This window comes from Pelophylax lessonae (genome assembly GCF_965119305.1).
Source record: "Pelophylax lessonae genome assembly, chromosome: 3".
NCBI lineage: Eukaryota > Metazoa > Chordata > Amphibia > Anura > Ranidae > Pelophylax > Pelophylax lessonae.
This window is the reverse complement of record NC_138770.1, coordinates 573,965,230-573,990,030: the sequence shown is the minus strand read 5'-3', so window position 1 is coordinate 573,990,030 and position 24,801 is coordinate 573,965,230. Positions and strand designations below refer to the sequence as shown.

Genomic DNA, 24,801 nt, shown 5'->3' with positions numbered 1-24,801 from the left:
AAATCGCAATCTGTTCATGCAAACTGATTGCGAAGTGTATGTTAACGACACCCCGCAATCAGCTTGCAAAATGCAGTGCGATTTGCAGGATCAGATCACATGGGTGTGAACAGCCATGTGATCCAATTCTGGTGCGGACACAAAAAAGAGTCCTGCACGAGTTTGGTCCAAATGTGATGCAAATTCAGCCATACAAACGGTATGGTTGAATTTGCATCGCACAGACCTCTCGTGATCTACACAGCAATGCGGTGTGTATCACATTTCATCCGGCCCTCTGTCGAATGGTCCTGCTGGAAAACCATCACTCAAGAAGTGCTTGCAGCCAATGGCTGCAGCATGGATCTGTGTATTCTGACGGAGAAGAGGCACTCTTTGTCAGAATACAATGTCTCAGTGAGAGAGATACTTGCATCCACATTGTTTGTGCTTATGCATGGATCTGTGAGTTTTATTCTTCATTCAACCCATTATGCTTGTATACCCTGCTTAACATTACCCTTCCCCCAGACTGACAATGCTGCTGTGCAAAGGTGTCTGCTTTACTACTTCATCCAGTATACAGATCTCTAAAATTGGCTATACATGGATGGAAACCAAGCTGGTCCAGCAGAGACCAGACATATTTCAATCCATGTATTGCCACTGTGGAAGATGATGTCGATCTACCCAAAGACTTTATGTTCACAACCTCCCTGTTCTTATTTTCCCCGCAGTCAGAACACAATAAAACAGTGGGGAGAATTCCCTCATCCAACTCAAATGCGTGGATGAAGGAATTGGATCCGTTTTTTTTTTTTTGTTCAACCAGTGGGTTGATCGACCATTGTTTGTCCAAGTCTGTTACTGGCTAGATCACCAGGTGAAATAAAAGAAAAAAGCTTAAAAAAAAAGTAAGCTACCAAATCTAATAAATGATGAGGTGCAATAGATTACATATTTGTTTTTGGGTTTAATAGCGCTTTATATTTGGGTAATGCCTGGACATTTCACTTTAAAGGGATTGTAAAGGCCATAAGATTATTATTCACTTTAAAGGGATTGTAAAGGCCATAAGGTTATTTTATCTTAACCACTTCTGGACCAGAAGGTTTTACCCCCTTAATGACTAGGCCATTTTTTTGCAATACGGCACTGTGTTACTTTACCTGACAATTGCATGGTCGTGCGAAGCTGTACCCAAATAAAATTGATGTTCTTTTTTCCCCACAAATAGAGCTTTCTTTTGGTGGTATTTTATCACCTCTGCGTTTTTTTTTTTTTTTTGCGCTAGAAACAAAAAAAGAGCAACAATTCTGAAAAAAAGAAAAAAATGTTTTACTTTCTGTTATAAAACATTCCCAATAAAATAAAAAAAAATAAAATGTTTTCATCATTTTAGGCCAATATGTATTCTGCTAGATATTTTTGATTAAAAAAAATCCCAATAAGTGTATATTGATTGGTTTGCGCAAAAGTTAGTGCATCTACAAACTAGGGGAATGATATCTGTCATTTTCATTTATTTCTTTTTTTTTTTTTAACTAGTAATGGTGGCGATCAGCGATTTTTAGCAGGGCTGCGACATTGTGGCAGACAGATCGGACACCTAACTGACATTTTTGACACTTTTGGGGGGGACCAGTGACATTACTACAGTAATCAGTGCTAAATATAAAATATGCACTGTTACTGTAATAATGACACTGGCAGGGAAGGGGCTAACACCAGGGGCGATCAAAGGGTTAAATGTATTCCTAGGGGGTGCTTTCTAACTGTGTGGGGGTGGACTTACTGGATCCCTGTGTTCATCACTGACAGAACAGCGGTCTGCCGTTTTTATATCGGCAGACGGCTGTTCTGTCTCCACAGGAGCGATTGCGGGTGCCCAGCGGACATCGCGCTCTGCTGGACCCGCTGATTGGCTCCCCTTGTGGCCAATCAGCGCGCCCACCCCCACTAGCTATCCCGCAAAACAATGTACAGGTACGTCCTTTCAAGGGACAGAGCCGACCTGCCGCAGTATAAGTATGGCGGCTGGTCGGCAAGTAGTTAATGCATTCTTTGCTCCATGTCTGAATGGACACAGGGAGCAATGACTCGGCTCAGGTGCCCTCATAGCAAGCTGCTTGCTGTGGGGGCAATCAACAGGAGGGAGGGGCCAGGAGCACAGAAGAGGGACCCGAGAAGAGGAGGATCCAGGCTGCTCCTAACTGCTCTGTGCAGTTGGTTTTGCACAGAGCAGGTAAGTATAACATGTTTGTTATTTTTTATAAAAAAACAAGACTTTACAATCACTTTAATTTGCGCCAGATGGAAACACATGTTCAATATTTGGTCACAAAATTTGGCTACCAAACCCCGCCCCCCCCTTCTCATCCCACACTTAAATTAATAGTTTTCCCATAAGTTACTATTTAAGGTGAACTGCCCCTTTACATTTTCGTTACACCTTTGTCCACAGGTAAAGGTGCTCATTCAGGTGTGGTGGAAGTTTCTTGAACACCTGGGACTCCTTATAGGGCTGTATCCCCTGTCACAAGTGCCTGTGTTTTTTTTCACCAAAGAGAACTCCCCCCCACCCCCCTGCCCAAGCACTTTTTTGTTATTTTTGTCACCCTCGTATCCTGGGGGGGGAACTTTTGTTATTGTGTAAAATATGATTTTGCTTGAGTTTCTGATAACTAGGCAAATGTGAATTTTTAAAGGTTTAAAATGTAAGATAAATGTATGGTTGTTATGTACTTAAAACCAGTTAAAACCCCAAAAAAGTGCCACGGCCAATAATTTGCCAAAGAACCTGTGTTATTGGAATCATTTTAGATAAGCCTGATTGTTGTTTGTGGGGGGGGGGGGGGGGGTGTTGCAGTCTGCTGTGGATGAGAGTGGAGAAGGTGAGCTGTGGAGGAGAGTAGAGTGGGTGAGCTGGGAACAGGGGGAGAAAAGGTGGGCTGTGGATGCGGGGAGGGTGAGCTGTGGATGAGAGTACAGAAGGTGATCTGTGGACGGGGAGGTGTGCTGTGGCTGGGGAGGTGAGCTGTGGACAGGGGGGAGAGGGTGAGCTTGTGGACGAGAGTAGAGAAGGTGACCCGTGGACGGGGGGAGAGGGTGAGCTGTGGACGAGAGTAGAGAAGGTGACCCGTGGACGGGGGGAGAGGGTGAGCTGTGGATGAAAGTAGAGAAGGTGACCTGTGGACGGGGGGAAAGGGTGAGCTGTGGACGAGAGTAGAGAAAGTGACCTGTGGACGGGGGGGAGAGGGTGAGCTGTGGACGAGAGTAGAGAAGGTGACCTGTGGACGGGGGGAGAGGGTGAGCTGTGGACGAGAGTAGAGAAGGTGATCTGTGGACAGGGGGGAGAGGGTGAGCTGTGGATGAGAGTAGAGAAGGTGACCTGTGGACGGGGGGAGAGGGTGAGCTGTTGATGAGAGTAGAGAAGGTGACCTGTGGACGGGGGGGGGGGGTGAGCTGTGGACGAGAGTAGAGAATGTGACCTGTGGATGAGGGGGAGAGGGTGACCTGTGGGCGGGGGGAGAGGGTGAGCTGTGGATAAGAGTAGAGAAGGTGACCTGTGGATGGGGAGGGAGAGGGTGAGCTGTGGACGAGAGTAGAGAAGGTGACCTGTGGACGGGGGGGGGGAGAGGGTGAGCTGTGGACGAGAGTAGAGAAGGTGACCTGTGGGCGGGGGGAGAGGGTGAGCTGTGGATAGGAGTAGAGAAGGTGACCTGTGGATGGGGAGGGAGAGGGTGAGCTGTGAACGAGAGTAGAGAAGGTGACCTGTAGATGGGGAGGGAGAGGGTGAGCTGTGGATGGGGGGGGGGGGGGGGAGAGGGTGAGCTGTGAACGAGAGTAGAGAAGGTGACCTGTGGACAGGGAGGTGAACTGTGAACAAGGGTAGAGAAGGTGGGCTGTGGATGGGGGGAGGTGAGCTCTAGACAGGGGGGTGAGCCTTAAATACACCCATTATTTGGCAACACTTTACCTCTCTTTCCCGTGGGATTGGGGGCAGGAATAGAGGAAGGATTGGGGGTGCGGTTGGGGGCGGGGAGTTGACTGGGGAGGATGGGTTCCTGCACCTATTCTCTGAGGGAAAAAAGCCCTGGAACGAGGAATATGAAGCTAGATTATTTTGCTGCTGCTGACGTGCAGGTTGCCTGCTGCTGCTGTTGTTGTTGTTATACACAGTGTAAGGTGAGGAAGGCTATAAAGGTGTAAAAAAGGGGAAGTAGAAGTCACAGAGAGATTATACAGCACCTGTCATGTTCTGTGTAAGCCTTCCCCTGATGCTGTTTGGTTGTTACTATGGTTAGTGCAATACAAGCTGTTGTTAATCCAGAGCTTAAAGCGGTAGTAAACATTTGATTTTACCTACAGGTAAGCTTAAAAAAAAGCTTACCTGTAGATAAAATTGAATATCTCTTAAATGCGCACTGTTTAGGCGATATTCCAGTGAGCATCAGCTGTTGACGTCACCGGCGCATGTGTTCTGAAGGAAAGGCATACTGTGCCATTCCTTAAAAGCTTTGTGTCGTGGTCATGACTCCCGCGCGCATTGTGACTCACTCATTTAAGGGACCGCAGCCACATGGAAGCCTCTGCAGTGGTGACCGAGAGAGGCAGAACGGCGGTCTGCCTATGTAAACGAGGCAGATCTCCATTCTGGGAGAGGGGAAGATGGAGAGCCTGTGTTTCTGCTAAGCATGAACACAGATCTCTGTCTTTCCCCCAGTCAAAGCATCCCCTACACAGTTAACAAGCACTCCCGGGGAACACATTTAACCCTTTGATTGCCCCCGATGTTAACCCCTTCCCTGTAGAACGACAAACAAACACAAAGGCGCACCAGCCTAGTGCATTATCCTTTAAACAGGTTTATTAAAATAATGAATTAAAAATACTCACAAACGAGTTCTTGACAAAAGGCACATCACACAAAATATAAAATCCTCAGCATCAAGATTGCGATTGGATCGTCCCCCGAAGCTGTACAGGCTTACGCGTTTCGAGGCAGCGCCTCTTCTTCAGAGCCTGAAGAGCATGAGGTGCCCACCCACAAGCTCTCGTCTATTGTGGATAGAATATTAACCCCTAAAGGCAGGACAACGAGAGCTTGTGGGTGGGCACGCCCTGGAGTGGGAGGGACCTTACCCTAATTGTATCTGATCCACTGAGTCATTGTTCATTGTCCATTATATAAAGGATGAGTTTAGACATGCTCTTCAGGCTCTGAAGAAGAGGCGCTGCCTCGAAAACGCGTAAGCCTGTATAGCTTCGGGGGACTATCCAATCGCGATCTCGATGCTGAGGATTTTATATTTTGTGTGATGTGCCTTTTATCAAGAAATCGTTTGTGAGTATTTTTAATTCATTATTTTAATAAACCTGTTTAAAGGATAATGCACTAGGCCGGTGCGCCCTTGTGTTTGTCGTTCTACAGTGTTCCCAGACCACCCTGGTCTAGGGGGGGGCTGCAAGGCTGAAGCATTATAAAGTTGCCGAGTTATCTGTTCTCATCTACAGGTCGAGCTGGATAGAGAATTGCACCACTTAGAGTGCAGGGAATAGGTGCTGAGCACTGACAGTGTACCTACTTGCTTGTTAACCCATTCCCTGCCAGTGTCTTTAGTACAGTAACCGTGCATATTTTTTAACACTGATCACTATATTAGTGTCACTGGTTCCCAAAAACTGTCCGATTTGTTTGCTACAATGACGCAGTCCCACTATAAGTCATTGATCACCGCTGTTACTAGTAAAAAAAAAGAAATAAATACAAATTCTATAAAAATATCCCATAGTTTGTAGACGCTATAACTTTTGCGCAAACCAATCAATATACGCTTATTGAGATTTTTTTTAAACCAAAAACATGTAGCAGTAGGGATGCACCGAAATGAAAATTCTGGGCCGAAACCGAAAATGCAGGATGCCCTTGGTCGAAAACCGAAACCAAAAATGACTTTTTCCCCCAAATAATTTTAAAATAGAAGAGGGGCATACACCAAAAACAGGCAGCGACGTACACATGTCGCTGCCACCCTGTCACAGTATATGTACTGTGACGGGTTGGCAAGAGGTTAATTTTATTACCAATGGTATTAGTATTATGCAGCACAAGGGGGTTAATGTATTGCCACTGCTGGTCACTGATGCATTAGTGACCGACCAGTGGCAGTTAATTAACTCCTTTGTGCTGCATTAGTGCAACCAGTATCAGTGTTAATTAACACTCGTTGCACTGATACTGATTGCACTAATGCAGCACAAAGGGGTTAATTAACTGCCACTGGTCGGTCACTAATGCATCAGTCAGTGACCAGCAGTGGCAATACATTAACCCCCTCATGCTGCATAATACCAATGCTAAGCTCGCCTCAGCTCCCCCCCCCCCCCCGCCTCAGCGTCCTTACTGTCACTCTGCTCCTCTGGTGTACTTCATACAAAAGACGCGCCTCTGGCCGGCGGCCCGCCTCCCGGTGATGTCGCTACTACTACGATCTGTGCATGAATGAACTGACACACCGGACGGGAGCTATAACTATGTGAGCGCTTCACTTCCCTGTCAGAGGAGATACCCGCATGACAGGGAAGTGAATCGCTCACATAGTTATAGCTATTAGCGGCCGCTCGCCCGCCCTCCCGCCCGGTGTCAGTTCAGTTCATTCATACACATCGTAATAGTAGTGACATCACAGGGAGGCGGGCGGACGGCCAGAGGCGCGTCTTTTCAAACCTGCGCTGCACCCTCCTCCTTCCTCACGGCGGCCATTCATTTCGGCATTTTTAACCCATTTTCGGCCGAAATGGGATAGGCCCATTTTCGGCCGAAAATTTTGGTGGCTGAAATTTCGGTGCATCCCTATGTAGCAGAATACATATTGGCCTAAATTTAATGAATAAATTCGATTTTTACAATTTTTTTATTGGATTTGTTTTATAGCAGAAAGTAAAAAATATATATATGGTTTTTTTTTTTTTTTCAAAATTGTCTTTTTTTTTTTTTGTTTATAGTGCAAAAAACATTGCCATCAAAAGAAAGCTCTATTTTAGGGAAAAAAAGCAACATCAATTTTATTTGGGTACAGCATGGCATGACCACGCAATTGTCAATTAAAATAACGCAGTGTCATATCGCAAAATATGGTCTGTTCAGGAAGGGGGGGGTACACCTTCCGGAGCTGCAGTGGTTAAAGAGGAAGTCAATGCAACACATGTTGTGCAAAAGAAATAATCAGCGCAATTATAAATTATTAAAGTGACAACGTGCTTAAACCCAATTAGAAGGGTAAAGATGTGAAAATAATCACAATCAATTGTGCAATAATATACAGTAGCTATATTAAAACGTCCTCACTAGCAGAAGTACGATGATTTAATAATAAATAGATATATACAGCGCTATATAAAACCTAAAAGTGCTAAATAATCAATAAAGTGACCATGTGCTTAATATAAAGGATATAAATTCAATAAAAGATTTTATCTCATAAAAGTGCTTAATAAAGTGTCCATAAAATGTATTAGAAAAGAATGTGCATAAACAGTCCAATCCACGAGTTGATCAAACCGTGAAAATAAATACAAGGTGCTTGATCGGTGTCTCAATCATATAAAGTGCTCATAACACCACCACCATTTAGCCACAGGTGGCCTCTCCCCTCACTGAGATGCTATAAAAGCAATGAATCCTCGATCAGGGTACACTCAGATCAATGGATACCTCTTGCTGGACCTCATGTACTCGGTATGCAGATGAGATAATTAAAGAATACAGGATCTATGTTGGAGATGAAGGTAGAGTTGAAGGCATCCTCTGAGAACCTGAACAGCACGCACGTCTTCCCGACCCCCGAGTTCCCGGTCAGAAGCAGTTTTAAACAAGGAAGATTTACGACTTAAGACAGACCCCAGCTCCACGCTAGGCCAGGACATAGCCCCACCGGGCGGGGGCTGGCCTGCGCGAAAAAAAAAATGCTTTGTGAGGTTGCTTACGACTGGGTCTCAGGCTGCCTTGCTGCGTTCCTCCTGGCCGACAGCCCCCCCCCCCATTTCGAAGGCGAGAAGTTTCTGTCTGGAACAGTGCCCACTTTGTTCCTGGTTTGGTTAGAAGCTATCACCCCTCTCCCCCTGAAGGGTTTTTGGGGTGGACGTGGGCCCCTCCCTGGGCCGGTCGAACTCCCAGGTTCCTCTTCTTCCCGTTAGGCGCCCCCTTGATAGTCCTTTGGGTCATCTATCCCCCCATCCCTCCCCACCTATACTGGGGTTGTATGGTGGTCTGGCGACCTCCTGGGGCAGGGTGCTGTGATGGGGGGGTTACGCCGCCAGCCACTGGGCGATCGGCTATGGGGGGGCTGTACCTGGTGGGGTCTCCTGCCATGCCCCACCTTCTTGCTCTGTGTCTTGCCTGGGCCCAGGGATCCCTCCTGGAGCCCCATGGGGCCGCCATTTTGTTGTAGCCTATTTTCTGTATAGGTTGGCAGCCATGTTTTGTAGCCGTGGCGGGCGTTTTGCGTTAGTCTGGCATTGAATTAAATAGCGGCCATTACTGTGGAGCCTTCTGGGCGTTCATTTTAGCTGTGGGAGCCCCTACTTATCCCCTGGTGCTGACTCCTCTGCCTCTTTCCTTCCTGGATGCCACACATGGTGTGCTTTGATCCTGGTGCTGCTGGTGACTGCCTGATAGGGTGGTGAGTCTGGAGGGGTCCTCTCCCTCTCTCTGCTGCAGCAAGGCTCGACAAGCCCCAGGCGCCAGGTCGCATTGGTGACTAGAATTAGCGGCCTGGGGTACACTGCAGCCCCCGCCCACGGGTGCGCAGACTAAGATGCCGCACCGTCCGGTTATTGAGGCAGCAAAGTAGGAAGACGCTTGCATTGGGGAACTGGCGTCCTCTTGTGGTGGCCGGGACTGCAACAAGCAGTCACTGGCAGCGCTTAGGGTTGTGGCCCGCAGTATGTTCACTGTGGCCGGCTCGGCACTCAGACCTGTCGCCCACGGGTGCGCAGACTAAGATGCCGCACCGTCCGGTAATTGAGGCAGCAAAGTAGGAAGACGCTTGCATTGGGGAATTGGCGTCCTCTTGTGGTTGCCGGGACTGCAACAAGCAGTCACTGGCAGCGCTTAGGGTTTCCCCTGCCTGTCATCGCTGCTCGGAAAAGTGGGTGAGGGCTTGATCTGGCACCCTGTCCTTACCGGTGAGTCGACAGGGAGTGTGGGGCAGCTGGTCGGAGCAGCCTTCATTCCATTTACAACCCCACAAAGATGGAAAGTGTTTTTTATTTTTTATTTTTTCCCAATAAAATTTATTTTTTATTCTCTCCCTGTCATGCCACACAGCCGAAGGTTCCTTTCACATAGGCTGTCTGATCAGGTCCACCTATCCTTTTTTCAGGCAGACCCTCCAGTCTCCTCTATGGAGTGGCGTATGTCCGCTGACAACCACCGCCATCCGATCCTGTCGGCCAAAAACAGACGGATGGTGGTCCTACTTTCCATCCGTCCGACAGATCGAATCAGATGGCATCATATTGAAATGGACAGGCAGTCCATTTCCATCCGACTGCCATGTAGAGGAGAGTGGGACTGTGTCCATGTTCGCTCTGCATAGCAGTAGTGGATTCCCCGGTTTCCAGGTTGAATAAGGCAACCATGATTCCGGTAGAAGAATCGCCACCTTTTAAGGATCTGGCTGACAAGGTGGAGGCTGTGGTCCGCAGTATGTTCACTGTGGCCGGCTCGGCACTCAGACCTGTCTTCACCATTGGCCTGGTGTCACAAACTCTGACCAAGTGGGCTAAGCTTTTACGCCATGACCTAGAGGGTGAGCAGCTCCCCCCTGCCTTTGCGGAGCTAGGGGACCAGTTGGTCCAGGGGCTGCAGTTTATTTGTGATGCCTCTTTGGATGCGGCTTACCTGATTTCTAGACGGTCTATTTCGGCAGTGGTCCTTAGGCGTGTTTTGTTGCTCAAATGTTGGTCTGCGGACCAGACCTCTATAAAAAAATAAAAGCCTTAACTGATCTTCCTTTTCAAGGAGATAGCTTGTTTGGAGCTACCCTGGATGACATCATTAAGAATCTCACAGGGGGGGGGGGGGAGCACCTTTCTTCCGCAGGCTAGTAAGGGTAAGGAACCGTGACCAGTCCTTTGTCCTTCAGGGTCAGCTGACAAGGGTTCAAAGCCTTTCAAGGCCTCTTCGGGAGGATCCAAGCAAACTTGGTCTGCCAAGTCCAAAGCGGGGCTCTCCAGACCCGCAGACAAGGCTTCTTCTGCATGAAGGTGCGCCCTCACCCGTGCCTGGGGTGGGGGGACGTCTTCTTCGCTGGTTTCCGGACCCATGGACCTCCTTGGTGTAAGACAAGTGGGTCTACAAAGTGATATGGTCCGGCTACAAGATCGAGTTTCATTCTTATCCTCTCTAGAGGTTCTTTCCTTCCAATGTGCGTCTGTCCCTGGACAGATTGCAAGCCCTCCACAGGGCTGTGCAATACCTGTTATTTCAAGGGGGTAATTGTTGCGGTTCCAACCCTGGAACGTTTTCAGGGGTTTTATTCAAAGCTGTTCATGGTCCCGAAGAAAGAAGACAAGGTGCGTCCAATTCTGGATCTCAAGGCCCTGAACTGCTTTGTGCAGGTACAGAAGTTCAGAATGGAGTCTGCTCGCACGGTGGGGGCAGCCTTGCACCAGAGGGATTTCCTTGCCTCTATCGACATCAAGGACGCTTACTTACACATTCCAATATGTGTCTGTCACCAACGCTTCCTCTGCTTTGCCGAGGGGTAGGAGCTTTATCAGTTTGTGGCGTTACTCTCTGGTCTCTCCTTTGCTCCTTGGGTCTTCACAAAGCTGTTGGCTCCGGTGCTGGCGTTGTTACTAGATCTTGGCCAAATGGGACAAGTGTCCGAAGTCTCTGGACAATCAGATCCGGCTGAGCCGAAAAACAAAAGGGTCTCTGATCTGATGGCTTCACTCTCCAGCTCTTCGCCTGGGAAAAGGTGAGGAGGTGTCCTGGGTCAGCACTCCGCTCAGGGAGTTTGGACACTGGAAGAGTCCAGATTCCCGATCAATGTCCTGGAACTCCAAGCCATCAGGCTGTGCCTGAATAACTGGATGGATTGCCTTCAGGGGTGTCTCTGGTGCGAATCACATCGGACAATGCCACAGCCGTGGCTTAGGTCAATCACCAGGGTGGAACAAGAAGTGTGTTGGCAGCTCTGGAGGTAGCTGGCATTCTTCTGTGGGCAGAACATTTTGTGCCGTACATATTCCAGGGGTGAAAAACTGACAGGCAGATTATCTCAGTTGGCAGGCGTTGGACCAAGGGGAGTAGTCCCTTCATCCAGAGGTGTTTCATCAGCTGTGTCTCTGGTGAGGCACCCCCGAGGTAGATATGTTGGCGTCTTGGCTCAACAGGAAGGCGCACCGGTTTGTGGCATGGTCACTAGCAGATTCCACAGATGTGCTGGTGGCCCCCTGGGGCAAATATCGTCTGATTTACGGTTTCCGTCCTCTCAAGCTTCTGCCGAGACTCTTGCGTTGGATCGAGGCAGAAGGAATTGCGGTCATTCTAGTGGCCCCGGATTGGCCTCGCCGATCTTGGTACGCCGACCTGGTGCGGCTGGTCGCCAACACCCCTTGGAGGCTACCTCTGCTGTCCAAGGACCAATCTTCCATCCTTCTTTACAGTCGATGGGTTTGACGACCTGGCTGTTGAAAGCCAGGTGCTAAAGGATAGAGGTTTGTCTGGATCGGGGATTCCCACACTACTGAAGGCTAGGAAGTCTTCTTCCAGGAAGATCTACCATCGTAAATGGAAAGCGTACATTTCGTGGTATGAGTCGCTTGCTGTTTACCCTTGCTCCTTTTCGGAGGCTTGGGTCTTGACCTTTCTTCAATGGGGGCTTGGGCAGAAATTGGCCTTGAGTACCATCAGGGGTCAGGTGTCGGCCTTGGCAGTCTTCTTTCAATGACCCTTGGCCACACACTCCCTGGTGCATACTTTTATTTAGGAGGTTCGACATTTGACTCCATCGGTGTGGTCCCCACTACTACCTTAGGATCTAAACTTGGTGCTTTCAGCTCTACAGAAAATATTCGGGTGGCCTTTTTGGTGTCTATCACCCCTGAACACAGGTGTCGGAATTGGCGGCATTGTCTTGAGGTTTCCCTTATTTGGTGGTCCAAAAGATAAGGTGGTTCTTTGCCCCTGTCCGTTGTTCCTTCCAAAGGGGGTCTCTGAATTCCATCTGAATGAGGACATTGTGTTGCCTTCCCTGTGTCCCAGGCTAAAACATCCTAAGGAAATTGAGTTGCATTCCCTTGATGTGGTTCGGGCTATTCAGATGTACCTGCCAGCTACGGAGTCTTTTGGGAAGTCAGACCCACTATTTGTGTTTACGCATGGGCCTCGAAAAGGACTATCCGCTTCTTCTGCGACCATTTCTAGATGGATCAGACAGACCATGACTCAGGCCTATTCTATTAAGGGTCAGGTTCCTCCTTTTCCTGTGAAGGCGCACTCTACATGGTTGCTCAGTGCTTCTTGGGCCTTTTGTCATCAGGCGTCAGTAATGCAGGTGTGCAAGGCGGCTACTTGGTCGTTGGTGCACACTTTCACATAATTTAATAAAGGGGATGTGTTGGCATCTGCTGATGCCTCTTTTGGACGCAAGGATTTGCAGGCTGCTATTTAGGGTGCTTGTTCCCTTTGTAAGATGTAATGTTTTTCAGGTGGGCTCCAGTTGTTTGGGTTGAGCTCCTGTTACCTGCTTGGCTACGGTTTAGCCTTGGGAATTTTTTCTTGATGTTCCCACCCCTCATGTTTGACACTGTTTTGGGACGTCCCAATGGTCAAGAAGATCAGGAACCTTGTCTGTCAATGAACGAAAGAGAAAATTCGATTTTTGACTTACCGTAAAATACATTTCCCTGATCTTCATTGACAGACACAGCGCCCCCCACCCCTCTGTGTAGTTCTGACACTGCTTGTAACAAAACTGAGTACCTATAGCTGAGAGGAGGAGTATACCTCCTGGGACTGCCCACAGGCATAGTCAAGTTCTTTTTGTGTATAGTGTCCTACTCCAGTAGGGAACAGTATAACTAAATGGTCAAGAAGATCAGGATCTGTGCCTGTCAATGGACATCATAGAAATGTTTTTTATGGTAAGTCAAAAATCGAATTTTTACAACTCTGTTCTGCAAACATCTGCTTATATTTTGCCTTCCACTGCTCTTCTTTCCACTCTCATTTTTATTATTTACCTTATTTAAAACCCAGTGATATCATCACTGGGTCTCTTTGCTCCTCCATGCAATGCAGACAGATCATGGCTGGTGGGAGGGGCCACTAGGGTGTACAAGTAGCTTCCTGAAAGAATCACAGCATTGTGCATTAGTACTGCTCTCAAGAGTCCTCAGCTTTGATGCAAGCAGTGGGCTGTTTGTTTTAGGCAGGAGTTGTCAGTCTGCAAGAGTGGGTTTTTCCTAAGCAGGTTGCATTTGTCAAGCAATGCCTACATCTGATGATGGGAACTAAAATTCAATTAATGAAAGGGGTGGACTAGGGACAGTCGGGCTAGGGAGGAAAGGGCTAAATGATGCTGGATGACCACCAGCCAGGAAATGAAACCAACTCTGCATGACTTGCTGCAGCTTCTAACGCACACTGTGAAATGTCACAGTATGCAGTGAAATAAGAGTAAGCAGTTTCCAAACAGGAGAATAGCCTGTACACCTGTGTAAAACTGAAGGTAAGCCTAAGCTTTAAACACTGTCCCAATCTAGGTAACCAATCCTGTGGATTGTAGCATTGGCTCTACAATAAAGTAGAAAAGATGGTGTCAGCACAGATCAGGGTGTGTGCTGGGATGGAACGCACCAATGACAGCCTCCACCTCTCCCCACTATTTCAGTCTGAGCTGTGCTGTGCAAGGATTTGAAAGAGGCTAAAACTTTTACTTTCAGAAATACTATTAATGTTTTTTTAGTTGGTAGATATCAGCATTAATTCATTTTTTTTTTAACTTCATGGTCAGCTCTACAGAACAACTTGACCACGGGGCTAATGCTAGTAGGCTTTGTTGACTAGACTGGAAAATCTGGTTCTGGCAACTGCCAGTTCTATATAATAGATCGTTCTCTACACACATAACTAACGCCCATGAAAAGTCATGAGTAAACATGCATGTCAGTATAAACTGCTTTTCAAAATTTCTCATGCAGATAAAGAATTAAAAAGGAACTGCTGTGCCTTCCTCTGCATACTGTGCACCTGGAAAGTATTCACAGAGCTTCACTTTTTCTACATTTTGTTATGTTACAGCCTTATTCCAAAATTGATTCAATTCATTATTTTCATCAAAATTCTACAAACAATACCCCATAATGACAACGTGAAAGAAGTTTGTTTGAAATCTTTGCAAATTTACTATAACTAAAAAACTAAAAAAAATCACATGTACATAAGTATTCACAACCTTTGCCATGACACTCAAAATTGAGCTCAGGTACATCTTGTTTCCACTGATCATCCTTGAGATGTTTCTGCAACTTGATTGGAGTCCACCTGTGGTACATTCAGTTGTTTGGAGATGATTTGGAAAGGCACACACCTATTTTTAGAAGATCCCACAGTTAACAGTGCATGTCAGAGCACTAGCCAAGCCATGAGGTCCAAGGAATTGCCTGTAGACTTCCGAGACAGGATTGTATCGAGGCACGGATCTAGGGAAGGGTACAGAAAAATGTCTGCAGCCTTGAAGGTCCCAATGAGCACAGTGGCCTCCATCATCCATAAATGGAAGACGTTTGGAACCACCAGGATCCCTCCTAGAGCAGGCCACCTGGCCAAACTGAGCGATCAGGGGAGAAGGGCCTTAGTCAGGGAGGTGACCAAAAACCCAATGGTCACTTTGACAGAGCTCCAGCTTTTCTCTGTGGAGAGAGGAGAACCTTCCAGGAGAACAACCATCTCTGCAGCACTCCACCAATCAGGCCTGTATAGTAGAGTGGCCAGACGGAAGCCCCTCATAGTTGCATAGTTAGTCAGGTTGAAAAAAGACACAAGTCCATCTGGCTCAACCAATAAAAAAAAAAGAAAAAACAGTAATGAAAACCCAACCATACAATCCCATATACACATTTCTATACCTGCAGTTGATCCAGAGGAAGGCGAAAAAACCCCAGCAAACCATTATCCAATTTGCTACAGCAGGGGAAAAAAAAATTCCTTCCTGATCCCCCTGAGAGGCAATCAGATATTCCCTGGATCAACTTTACCTATAAATATTAGTACCCATTTATATTCCCACTCCTCAGTAAAAGGCACATGACAGCCCACCTGGAGTTTCCCAAAAGGCACCTGAAGGACTCTCAGACCATAAAAACAAAATTCTCTGGTCTGATGAAACAAAGATTGAACTCTTTGGCCTGAGTAACAAGTGTCATGTCTGGAGGAAACCAGGCAACGCTCATCACCTAGCCAATACCATCCCTACAGTGAAGCCTGGTGGTGGCAGCATCATGCTGTGGGGATGTTTTTCAGTGGCAGAAACTGGGAGATTAGTCAGGGTTGAGGGAAAGATGAATGCAGCAATGTACAGAGACATACTTGATGAAAACCTGCTTCAGAGCACACTGGTCTTCAGATTATGGCAAAGGTTCTTCTTCCAACAGGACAACAAGCACAACCCTAAGCACACAGCCAAGATAACAAAGGTGTGGATATGGGACAACTCTGTGAATGTCCTTGAGTCGCCCAGCCAGAGCTCAAACTTGAACCCGATTGAACATCTCTGGAGAGACCTGAAAATGGCTATGTACCAACGCTTCCCATCCAACCTGATGGAACTTGAGATGTCCTGCAAAGAAGAATGGGAGAAACTGCCCAAAGGAAGGTGGGCCAAGCTTGTAGCATCATATGCAAAAAGACCTGAGGTTGTAATTGGTGTCAAAGGTGCTTCATAATGTATTGAGAAGGCTGTGAATACTTAATGTACATTGGATTTTTCTCATTCATTCGATGACGGACACAGCTCCTGATCTTCTTAACCATTGAGTTATACTGCCCCCTACAGGAGTAGGACACTAGACAGAAAAAGACTGTCTTTGGGCAGTCCCAGGAGGTATACTCCCCCCTAGAAGTACTAGTCAGGAGTAAGGACCTAGTTTTTTGCTGGGATCTCTGGACCAGGCAATTTTTTCTTTTTAGATAGATTTTTTTTCTCCTGGTGTTTTCCTGCGAGATCCACAATTAACTGCCGAACTGGGCGACGGGCTGGATAATCTAGATCCAGTGGTCACCCCAGTGTGGCCAGCAAGCGCGTGGAGACCTCAGCTCTGTGCTAGGTCTGCCAGGACCTCTCCCTACCAGACGTGGGCAGGCCTGCAAGTTAAACGCCTTGCAAGGTCGCATACGACCGGGTCTTGGTCGGCGTCGCATTGTTCCTCCTGGCCGACAGCCCCCCATTTCGATGGCGAGGAGGTTCTGTCTGGAGTGGTGCCTGCCTGGTTTGGTGAAAAGCTATCCCCCTCTCCCCCTGGAGGGTTTTTGGGGTGGGCGCGGGCCCCTCCCTGGGATGGTCGGATCCCTCCCTGGGACGTTTAGACTCCCGGTTTCCCCTCCTTCCCGTTAGGCCCTCTTTGAGTCTGATGGTCCTGTGGGTCATCTATCCCCCCTCTCTGACCCCCCCACCTATACTGGGGTCGTATGGTGGTCTGGCTACCTCCTGGGGCTAGGGCAGGGTGCTGTACTGGCGATGGGGGCAGGGGACGATCATTTGTAGGGGGGGCTGTACCTGGTGTGGGGCTCCTGCCACCGCCCCCCTTCTTGTTCTGTGTCTTGCCTGGGCCCAGGGATCCCTCCTGGGTCCCTGGGAGCCTCGTGAAGCCGCGCTGGGCCGCCATTTTGTTGTAGCCTATTTTCTGTATAGACTGACGGCCATGTTTGTGTAGTGGCGGTGGCCATTTTGCATTAGTCTGGCATTGAAATGAATGGCAACCATTACTGTGGACCTTTTGGGAAACCATTTTAGCTGTGGAAGCCCTTCCTTATCCCCTGGTGCTTACACCTGGGCCTCTTTCCTTCCTGGATGCTGCACGTGGAATGCTTTAATCCTGGTGTTGCTGCTGACTGCCTGGTGGGGTGGTGGGGTCCTCTCCCTTGCTGTGCTGCAGGTTCGGGGGGTGCTCTGTGGCTGAAGACCGGGTGGTGTTACCAGCGCGGTTGGGGTGTGTCTTTTTGCACTTTTGTGGGATACCCTTATTCCTCATGGAGTCCCTGGAGCACGTTTCCCCACCTGACCCCCTCTCAGAGCCTGCGAGGCTCTCCGGGTCCCAACCATCCATTAATCCTCTAACAGGGGTCCTGGAGTCCTTTGTGTCCTTGGTGGAGGTGGCTTTTGGGTGGCGGGGTAGCAAAAAGCACCCCCTGCCTTCCCTGCTTCATCCTTCTTCTCAGATTCTGAATCTGATCTGGCCTCTGCGGACGGGGCCTGCCCTTAGGGGTCCTTGGCCACGCGCCCTGATTTCTTAGATAGTGAGGATGATTCCTCCACTCCTGTAGCCACGCACAATAAGGCGCTGGTGGACGCACCGATTGTGTCTGTGCATGAGACTTTAAAAATGGAGGGCGCAGCTGATGCTGCGGTGGAGGCACCAGTTCCCTTTGGCACTCGCAAGCCGTCTAGAGCGGCAAAGGTGTTTCCATTTTCCTTCCTATTTTGACAGATTTGTCGCAAAGAGTGGGAACGTCCAAAACGTCTCTTTGTGGTCCCTAAACGATTCGCAATGAAGTACCCCTTTCAAGAGTCCCTTCTTAAGAAGTGGACTGTTCCACCAGTGGTGGATCTCCCGGTTTCCAGGTTGAATAGGGTAGCCATGATTCCGGTGAAAGAATCGCCGGCTGACAGAAAGGCGGAGGCTGTGGACCGCAGTATGTTCACTGTGGCTGGCTCAGCACTCAGACCGATCTTCACCATTGCCCTGATGTCACAAACTCTGACCCAGTGGGCTAAGCTTTTACGCCGTGACCTGGAGGGTGAGGAGCTCCCCCCTTCCTTTGCAGGGCTGGGGGACCAGGTGATGCCTCTTTGGATGTGGTTCCTCTGATTTCTAGACTGTCTGTTTCTGCAGTGGTCCTTAGGTGTGTTTTGTGGCTCAAATGTTGGTCTGCAGACCAGACCTCCAAAAAAAAGCCTTCACTGATCTTCCTTTTCAAGGAGATCGCCTGTTTGGTGCTGGCGTTGTTTTGTCAGCGAGGGATAGCAGTGCTGGGCTACCTGGATGACCTTCTCTTGCGGACAGACTTTCCTACTGCTCTGATGGGCAATGTGGACTTCACTATACAGACTCTGAGGGAGTTTGGCTGGCTTCTGAATAATCAGAAGTCTGCTCTGGTTCCTTCCACAAAACTGGACTATCTGGGTCTCACTCTGGACTCTGCTCTAGCCAGTGTTCCTTCCTCTGGACAAACTCCAGAAGTTGCAAGTGGTCTTCCCCCTGAAATTGCATGAGTGTGCTGGGCCTGATGGTTTCTACATTCGAGGCGGTTTCGTTTGCACAGTTCAGTATGAGGTCCCTGAAAAGGGAGATCTTGGCCAAATGGGACAAGTGTCTGAAGTCTCTGGAGAATCAAATCCAGCTGAGCCGAGAAACAAAACGGTCTCTGATCTGGTGGCTTCGCTCTCCAGCTCTTCACCAGGGCAAATCTTTTCTCCCCCTGTATTGGACAGTGATCACAATGGATGCCAGTCTGTCTGGGTGGGGAGGTGTCCTGGGTCAGAACTCCACTAAGGGAGCTTGCACACTGGAAGAGTCCAGACTCTCGATCAATGTCCTGGAACCTTGAACAATCAGAGACTGTGTCTGAATCACTGGACGAATCGCCCACAGGGGTGTCCGATGCAAATCCAATTGGAGAGTGCCACAGCCGTGGCTTATGTCAATCACCAGGGTTGAACAAGAAGTGTATAGGCAGTTCTGGAGGTAGCCAGCATTCTTCTGTGGGCAGAACCTTTCGTTCCTGCCCTCTCCGCCATACACATTCGAGGGGTGAAAAATTGTCAGGCGGATTATCTCAGTCGGCAGGCGTTGGACCAAGGGGAGTGGTCCCTTCATCTGGAGGGGTTTCATCAGTTGTGTCTCCAGTGGGGCACCCCCGAGGTGGATCTGTTGGTGTCTCGGCTCAACAGGAAGGTGCACAGGTTTGTGGCACGGTTACGGGATCCGCTAGTGGACGCCACCGACGCGCTGGTGGCCCCCTGGGGCCAGTATCTTGATTAACGCCTTCCCTCGAGACACTTGCGCAGGATCGAGGCAGAAGAAATCCCAGTCATTCTAGTGGCCCCGGATTGGCCTTGCTGGTCTTGGTACGCTGACCTGGTGCAGCTGGTCACCGACGCACCTTGGAGACTACCTCTCAGGGAGGATCTGCTGTCCCAAGGGCCAATCTTCCATCCCGCTTTACATATACTGGCTTTGACGGCTTGGCTGTTGAAAGCCAGGTGCTGAAGGATAGAGGTTTTCTGAGTCGGTGATTCCTACACTACTGAAAGCTACACTAATGAAAGCTAGGAAGTCTACTTCTGGGAAGATCTACCATTGTACATGGAAAGTGTACATTTTGTGGTGTGAGTCGCTTTTCGGTGGCTCGGGTCTCGACCTTCCTTCAACAGGAGATTGAGCAGAAATTGGCCTTGAGTATCATTAACGGTCAGGTGTCGGCCTTGGCGGTCTTCTTTCAACAGCCTTTGGCCACGCACTCCCTGGTGCATACTTTTATTCAGGGGGTTTGACATTTGACTCCACCAGTGTGGTTCCCACTACCGCTTTGGGATCTCATCTTGGTGCTTTCAGCTCTACAGAATCCTCCCTTTGAAAATATTCAAGAGATTCCCCTGCTTACGCTATCCCAAAAGGTGGCCTTTGGTGGCTATCACCTCTGCGCACAGGGAGTCGAAATTGGCGGTGTTGTCTTGTCGTTCCCCTTATTTGGTGGTTCTCAAAGATAAGGTGGTTCTTCGCCCCTGTCTGTCGTTCCTTCGAAAAGTGGTCTCTGATTTTCATCTGAATGAGGACATTGTGTTGCCTTCCCTGTGTCCCAGGACAAAACATTCTAAAGAAAATTGCGTTGCATTCCTTGAATTTGGTTCGGGCTATTTGGGTGTACCAGCAGATACGAGTCTTTAAAGAAGTCAGACACGCTATTTGTGCTTACAGATGGGCCTCGAAAAGGACTATCTGCTTCTTCTGCGACCATTTGTAGATTGATCAGACAGGCGGTGGCTCAGGCCTATTCCATTAAGGGTCAGGTTCCTTCTTTCCCTGTGAAGGTGCACTCTACGCGGGTGCTCAGTGCTTATTAGGCCTTCCGTCATCAGTAACACAAGGCAGCTGCTTGGTCGTCGTTGCACACTTTCACAAAATTTTAAAAAGTTGATGTGTTGGCATCTGCGGGTGCCTCCTTTGGCCGCAAGGTTTTGCAGGCTGCGGTTTGGGGAGCTTGTTCCCTCTTTGGTGATGTAATGTTTTTTTAGGTGGGCTCCAGTTGCTTTGGTTGAGCTCCTGTTACCTGGTTTGATTTTTGACTTACCGTAAAATCCATTTCTCTGATGTTCATTGACGTACACAGCACCCACCACTCTATGGAGTTATATTACTTTTGACACTGCTTGTAACAAAACTGAGTACCTATAGCAGAGAGGGGTAGTATACCTCCTGGCACTGCCCATAGGCGTAGTCAAGTTCTTTTTCTGCCTAGTGTCCTACTCCTGTAGGGGGCAGTAACCCAATGGTCAAGAAGATCAGGAGCTGTGTCCGTCAATGAACATCAGAGAAATAGATTTTATGGTAAGTCAAAAATCCCCTTTTTTTTTTTTCATTTTTTTTTTTTAATACATTTGCAAAGATTTCAAGCAAACTTCTTTCACGTTGAGTATTATTGACTATTGTTTGTAGAATTTTGAAAAAAATAATGAATTAATCCATTTTAGAATAAGGCTGTTACATAATAAAATGTAAAAATAAGTAAAGTGCTGCCAATACTTCCCAGATACATTATAGGTGAATTTTATACTTTAAAACTATACTCCAGCCCCACAAAACTTTATTTAAATATATTCATGTTTTAGTTTTTTTATATTTATATTGTTTGTGGCGACTAGTAAAATAAAAGCATCTGTAAACTACAGTGAGCTCAAAAAAGCTATCGTATTTACCCTTAGTTTTGTAAAATATACATAACAAAGAAAATGGTGTAGCAACAGAGTCTCAAGATGAGAAATTCCATTTGAATCTAAGAAGGCAAGCACAGCTATGGATTCTCAGAGAGTGTGTTGCCTAATGCATCACAGATCAAGTCCTGTTTAATCAAGTAGTAGTAACAACCATAGGGAGGAAGGAGGGGGCAAGAAGGTAAGGTAAGTTCAGAAGGGTGGGGATTGAGGAGTAAGGGGCAGGGCACAGACAGGTCAATCATGGATGGTCATAACACTAGCAAGTTGTGATCAGAATTTGCCAGTAGGTATTGGTTGCCCCATGGTATTGGCTGCCAGGTGGCTAAATATTTGAGTTATTTTCTTGTGGGTCATAATATGTGTGTCTATTGCAACTGTAAAACCATAAAAAACATGAACTTGTCACGAGAGTATGACTTTTACCCACAAGGCGCTTGTAATAAAAGAGGCAGCATACTTACCTTCTGGCAGTCCATGTCTTAAAAAGCCACGGTTTCTCTGCTAGCCATCCACTGCAGGTATTCGACACAGAATGGGGTGGCCATGGAGAAGCAAAGTGGCAACTTTTCATCATGTGGACTGCTGGAAAGATATGTGTATTGCCTATTCTATTACAAGCTGCTTTGTGTGCAGAAGTAACCCTGTGGTTGTTATTGCACACAATTTTTTTAGGCCTGGTTCACACTAGTGCGATTTCTGATTTGATTTCAGTCACACATCTCACGACAATGGAAATCTTATTGATTTTAATGGTGCTTGTTAACAGTGCAACATAACTGCAATGTAAATTTGAGAAGGGTACCTGTGCTACTTTGGTGCAGTGACTGAGGCACAATTTGGTTCCCCTATAGACTTCAATGGAGATGAACCAAAAATGAATCTAGGTGCGTTTTTTAGTCAGTTTTTTCCAGTGATTTGGTTAAGAAATGGGAAATCCTGGCTGACAGCAGAATATAAACAAATGAGCCTGTCAGCACATTTTAGGGAAGAACCCATGCCAGAAAAAAGAAAATGGCATGAGGTCCCCCAAAATCCATACCAGACCCTTACCTGAGCACGCAGCTGCACTAGTGTGAACCTAGCCTTAAAGCAGTAGTAAACTCTGCTTTTGAGCTTACATGTAAGCCTATAACAATGCTTACCTATAGGTACAATGAATATCTCCTAAACATGCAGTGTTTAAGAGATATTCACACTGGAAGCAGCTGGTGATGTCACTGACACATGTGTACTGCACTCTGATTTGTGAGAGCACACTGAGTATTTTGTCAGTTCTGAGTGCTGTGCCATGACTGTGACTCATGCACAGGAGTGACGCCACCAAGGTTCATTCAAGCGGCCAAAGCCTGCAAACTTTGAAGGAAAAGATGGAAACACAGACAGTAGTGAAAACATGCGGCTGGAGGGCATGGTTTTAAGGTAAGTTTGCCATAGTGTGCTAATATGCGGTGCAAACTAGCACATTATGGCATTATTCCCAACTTTTTTTTTTTCTTCATGGAGTTTACTACTGCTATAAAGTCAAGCATAAATAGAAGGAAATAAATATATATTTTGACCCAGAGGATTGAGCTTAGTCTAATAATCATAAAAATCTAAATTTAAACCCAAAAATGGACATTAGTTATAGAGCAGCTAAGTCTGAGGCTTCAAGTGATTGTAAAGTCTCTTTTTTTTTTTTTTTTTTTTTTAATAACAAACATGTTATACTTACCTCCTCTGTGCAGTTGATTTTGCACAGAGCAGCCCAGATCCTTCTCTTCTGGGGTCCCTCCCTCCTGTCGAGTGCCCCCACAGCAGGCAGCTGTCCCACTGTCAGTACACAACTCAGCGATTGCTGACATCGCATAGTTAGTACAGCGATCTCGATCCAAGCTCTTCATTTTTATTTATTTTTTTCGTTCAGCCTGCTGGGTTGAACAAAACAAAAAACGAATAGTGTGTACATACTACATAGTGCCAGTTTTTTATTCAACCCAGTTAAAAAAAGGTGAGAGAAACTGACGGATCGCCGTGCCAACACAAGTGATTTTGGTGCGGCAATCTCCATTTCTGTGCTATTTTATTCTGACCGACCCTTCCCTTCTTCGCCAGAATACATTGATCAGCAATCACAGCCAGCCATTGGCTGCAAGGGCTGATCGGATGCTGATTTTCCAGCATGTCCCATCGGCAAAAAAACGGTAATTAGTTCAGATCATTTGATTTTTAGTTGCTTAGTCACTCTACAAAAATTGCTAGAAGTTGGCAGCAACTGTTAATCAGTGTAGCGTGTTATACCAAATAGCATGTTGTAGCCTGCGCTAACTGTATTTTCTCTTTGAATTCTTCCTTCAGTCTGTGGATGTGGACTGGCCTCCTGCTTTGGATGACTGAATACTAAGTTTGATGGAAGATTTCCCTGAAGACCAATCTTGCAGACACAGGCAGGACACTGCAGCATTATTTGGATCATGTTGATCTGCTTTTTATTTTCACGTTTATGCAGTTTACTAGTATTTGAATAATTTTATGTTCTTAGCCTGTGTAAATCATGAACAAGGAAATAAACAATTTTACTGCAGTGGAAAGTCCAGTAGCACAGTTGCATTCTTTCTATAATTTCGGATAACATTCTCTATGGCTGTTGTAAAACCCCTACATTTTCTTCTTCTGAAATACTCCTTAAAGATTTCATACGGGGATTAAATCTACTGTAAGTTAAACCTTAGGGTCCATGCACACTTAAAAATGGCTGCTTCTACAGGAGTTTTGTGTTTTGCTTGTAGAAGCAGAACAATGTTATTCTTTTTTTCAAATATAAACTTTATTGAAAGTTAGAGTGGAGCAGACCACCAACATGCGACACAGCAACACAGTAAGAGAGAGACCATCACATTACATGTTACAGAACCAAGGGTACATGAAGATCTGCAGTATGAGGCAAATAAAACCAATCTGTTTAAGGATAACACAGACCCCTCTCTACCACCATGCAACCATAGTAGGACCTGCAAAACCTAACTGGAAGCGGGACATCCCCCCACTCTTTCCATTTTCTAAAAGGGAAAGAGAAATATCAAGAACAGCTAGTAAAGTCTAAAAAGAGAGAGAGGGACGGGGGGGGGGGGAGAGAAAAAAAGGAGGGGGAAGGGGTGAAGGAGAGGGGGACCAGGGGGGCACCCAGGCCATTTCCCCCAAAACCCAAGGGCAAGGAGATCCATCCAGAGGGAATATATCGGGGGGCCTATGGACCCAGGAGAGCCATACCTTCACCCGCACCCGAGAGGACGAACTGGTTCCATGCTTCCCACGTCTTAGAATAGCTCTCCCTTTTGTGTTGGGCCGAGAGTACCAAATCCTCCATTTTGTTTTTCTTCTACCTTCTTCATCCAACATGCAATTGTTGGAGGCGCTTGTGATTTCCAGCTCAGGGGATACAGGATCTAGCGGCATTCGACAGGTAACGTACTATAGATTTTTTATATCTTTTTGCCGAAACGTAGCCGCTTACAGGTAAAGTGACGTAGTACTACGTCGCTTGCCAAAGAGCCTGTAGGGAGCCTGTAGCGCCCCTGCTCGTTCCCTGCCTAGCCAGCGCGTGTGACCGGCCACT

General features: G+C 47.3%; 1 protein-coding gene across 1 annotated transcript in view; it reads left to right on the top strand.

The window, feature by feature from the left end:
- Positions 1-23,772, top strand: part of PUS10 (pseudouridine synthase 10) — a 176,750-nt gene extending 152,978 nt beyond the window's left edge. The window contains exon 18 of the mRNA XM_082251355.1: positions 23,544-23,772. Coding sequence (XP_082107481.1) covers positions 23,544-23,582 — 39 coding nt within the window. The 3' untranslated portion in view covers positions 23,583-23,772. The remainder of the gene's footprint in view (positions 1-23,543) is intronic.
- The last annotated feature ends 1,029 nt before the right edge of the window (positions 23,773-24,801 follow it).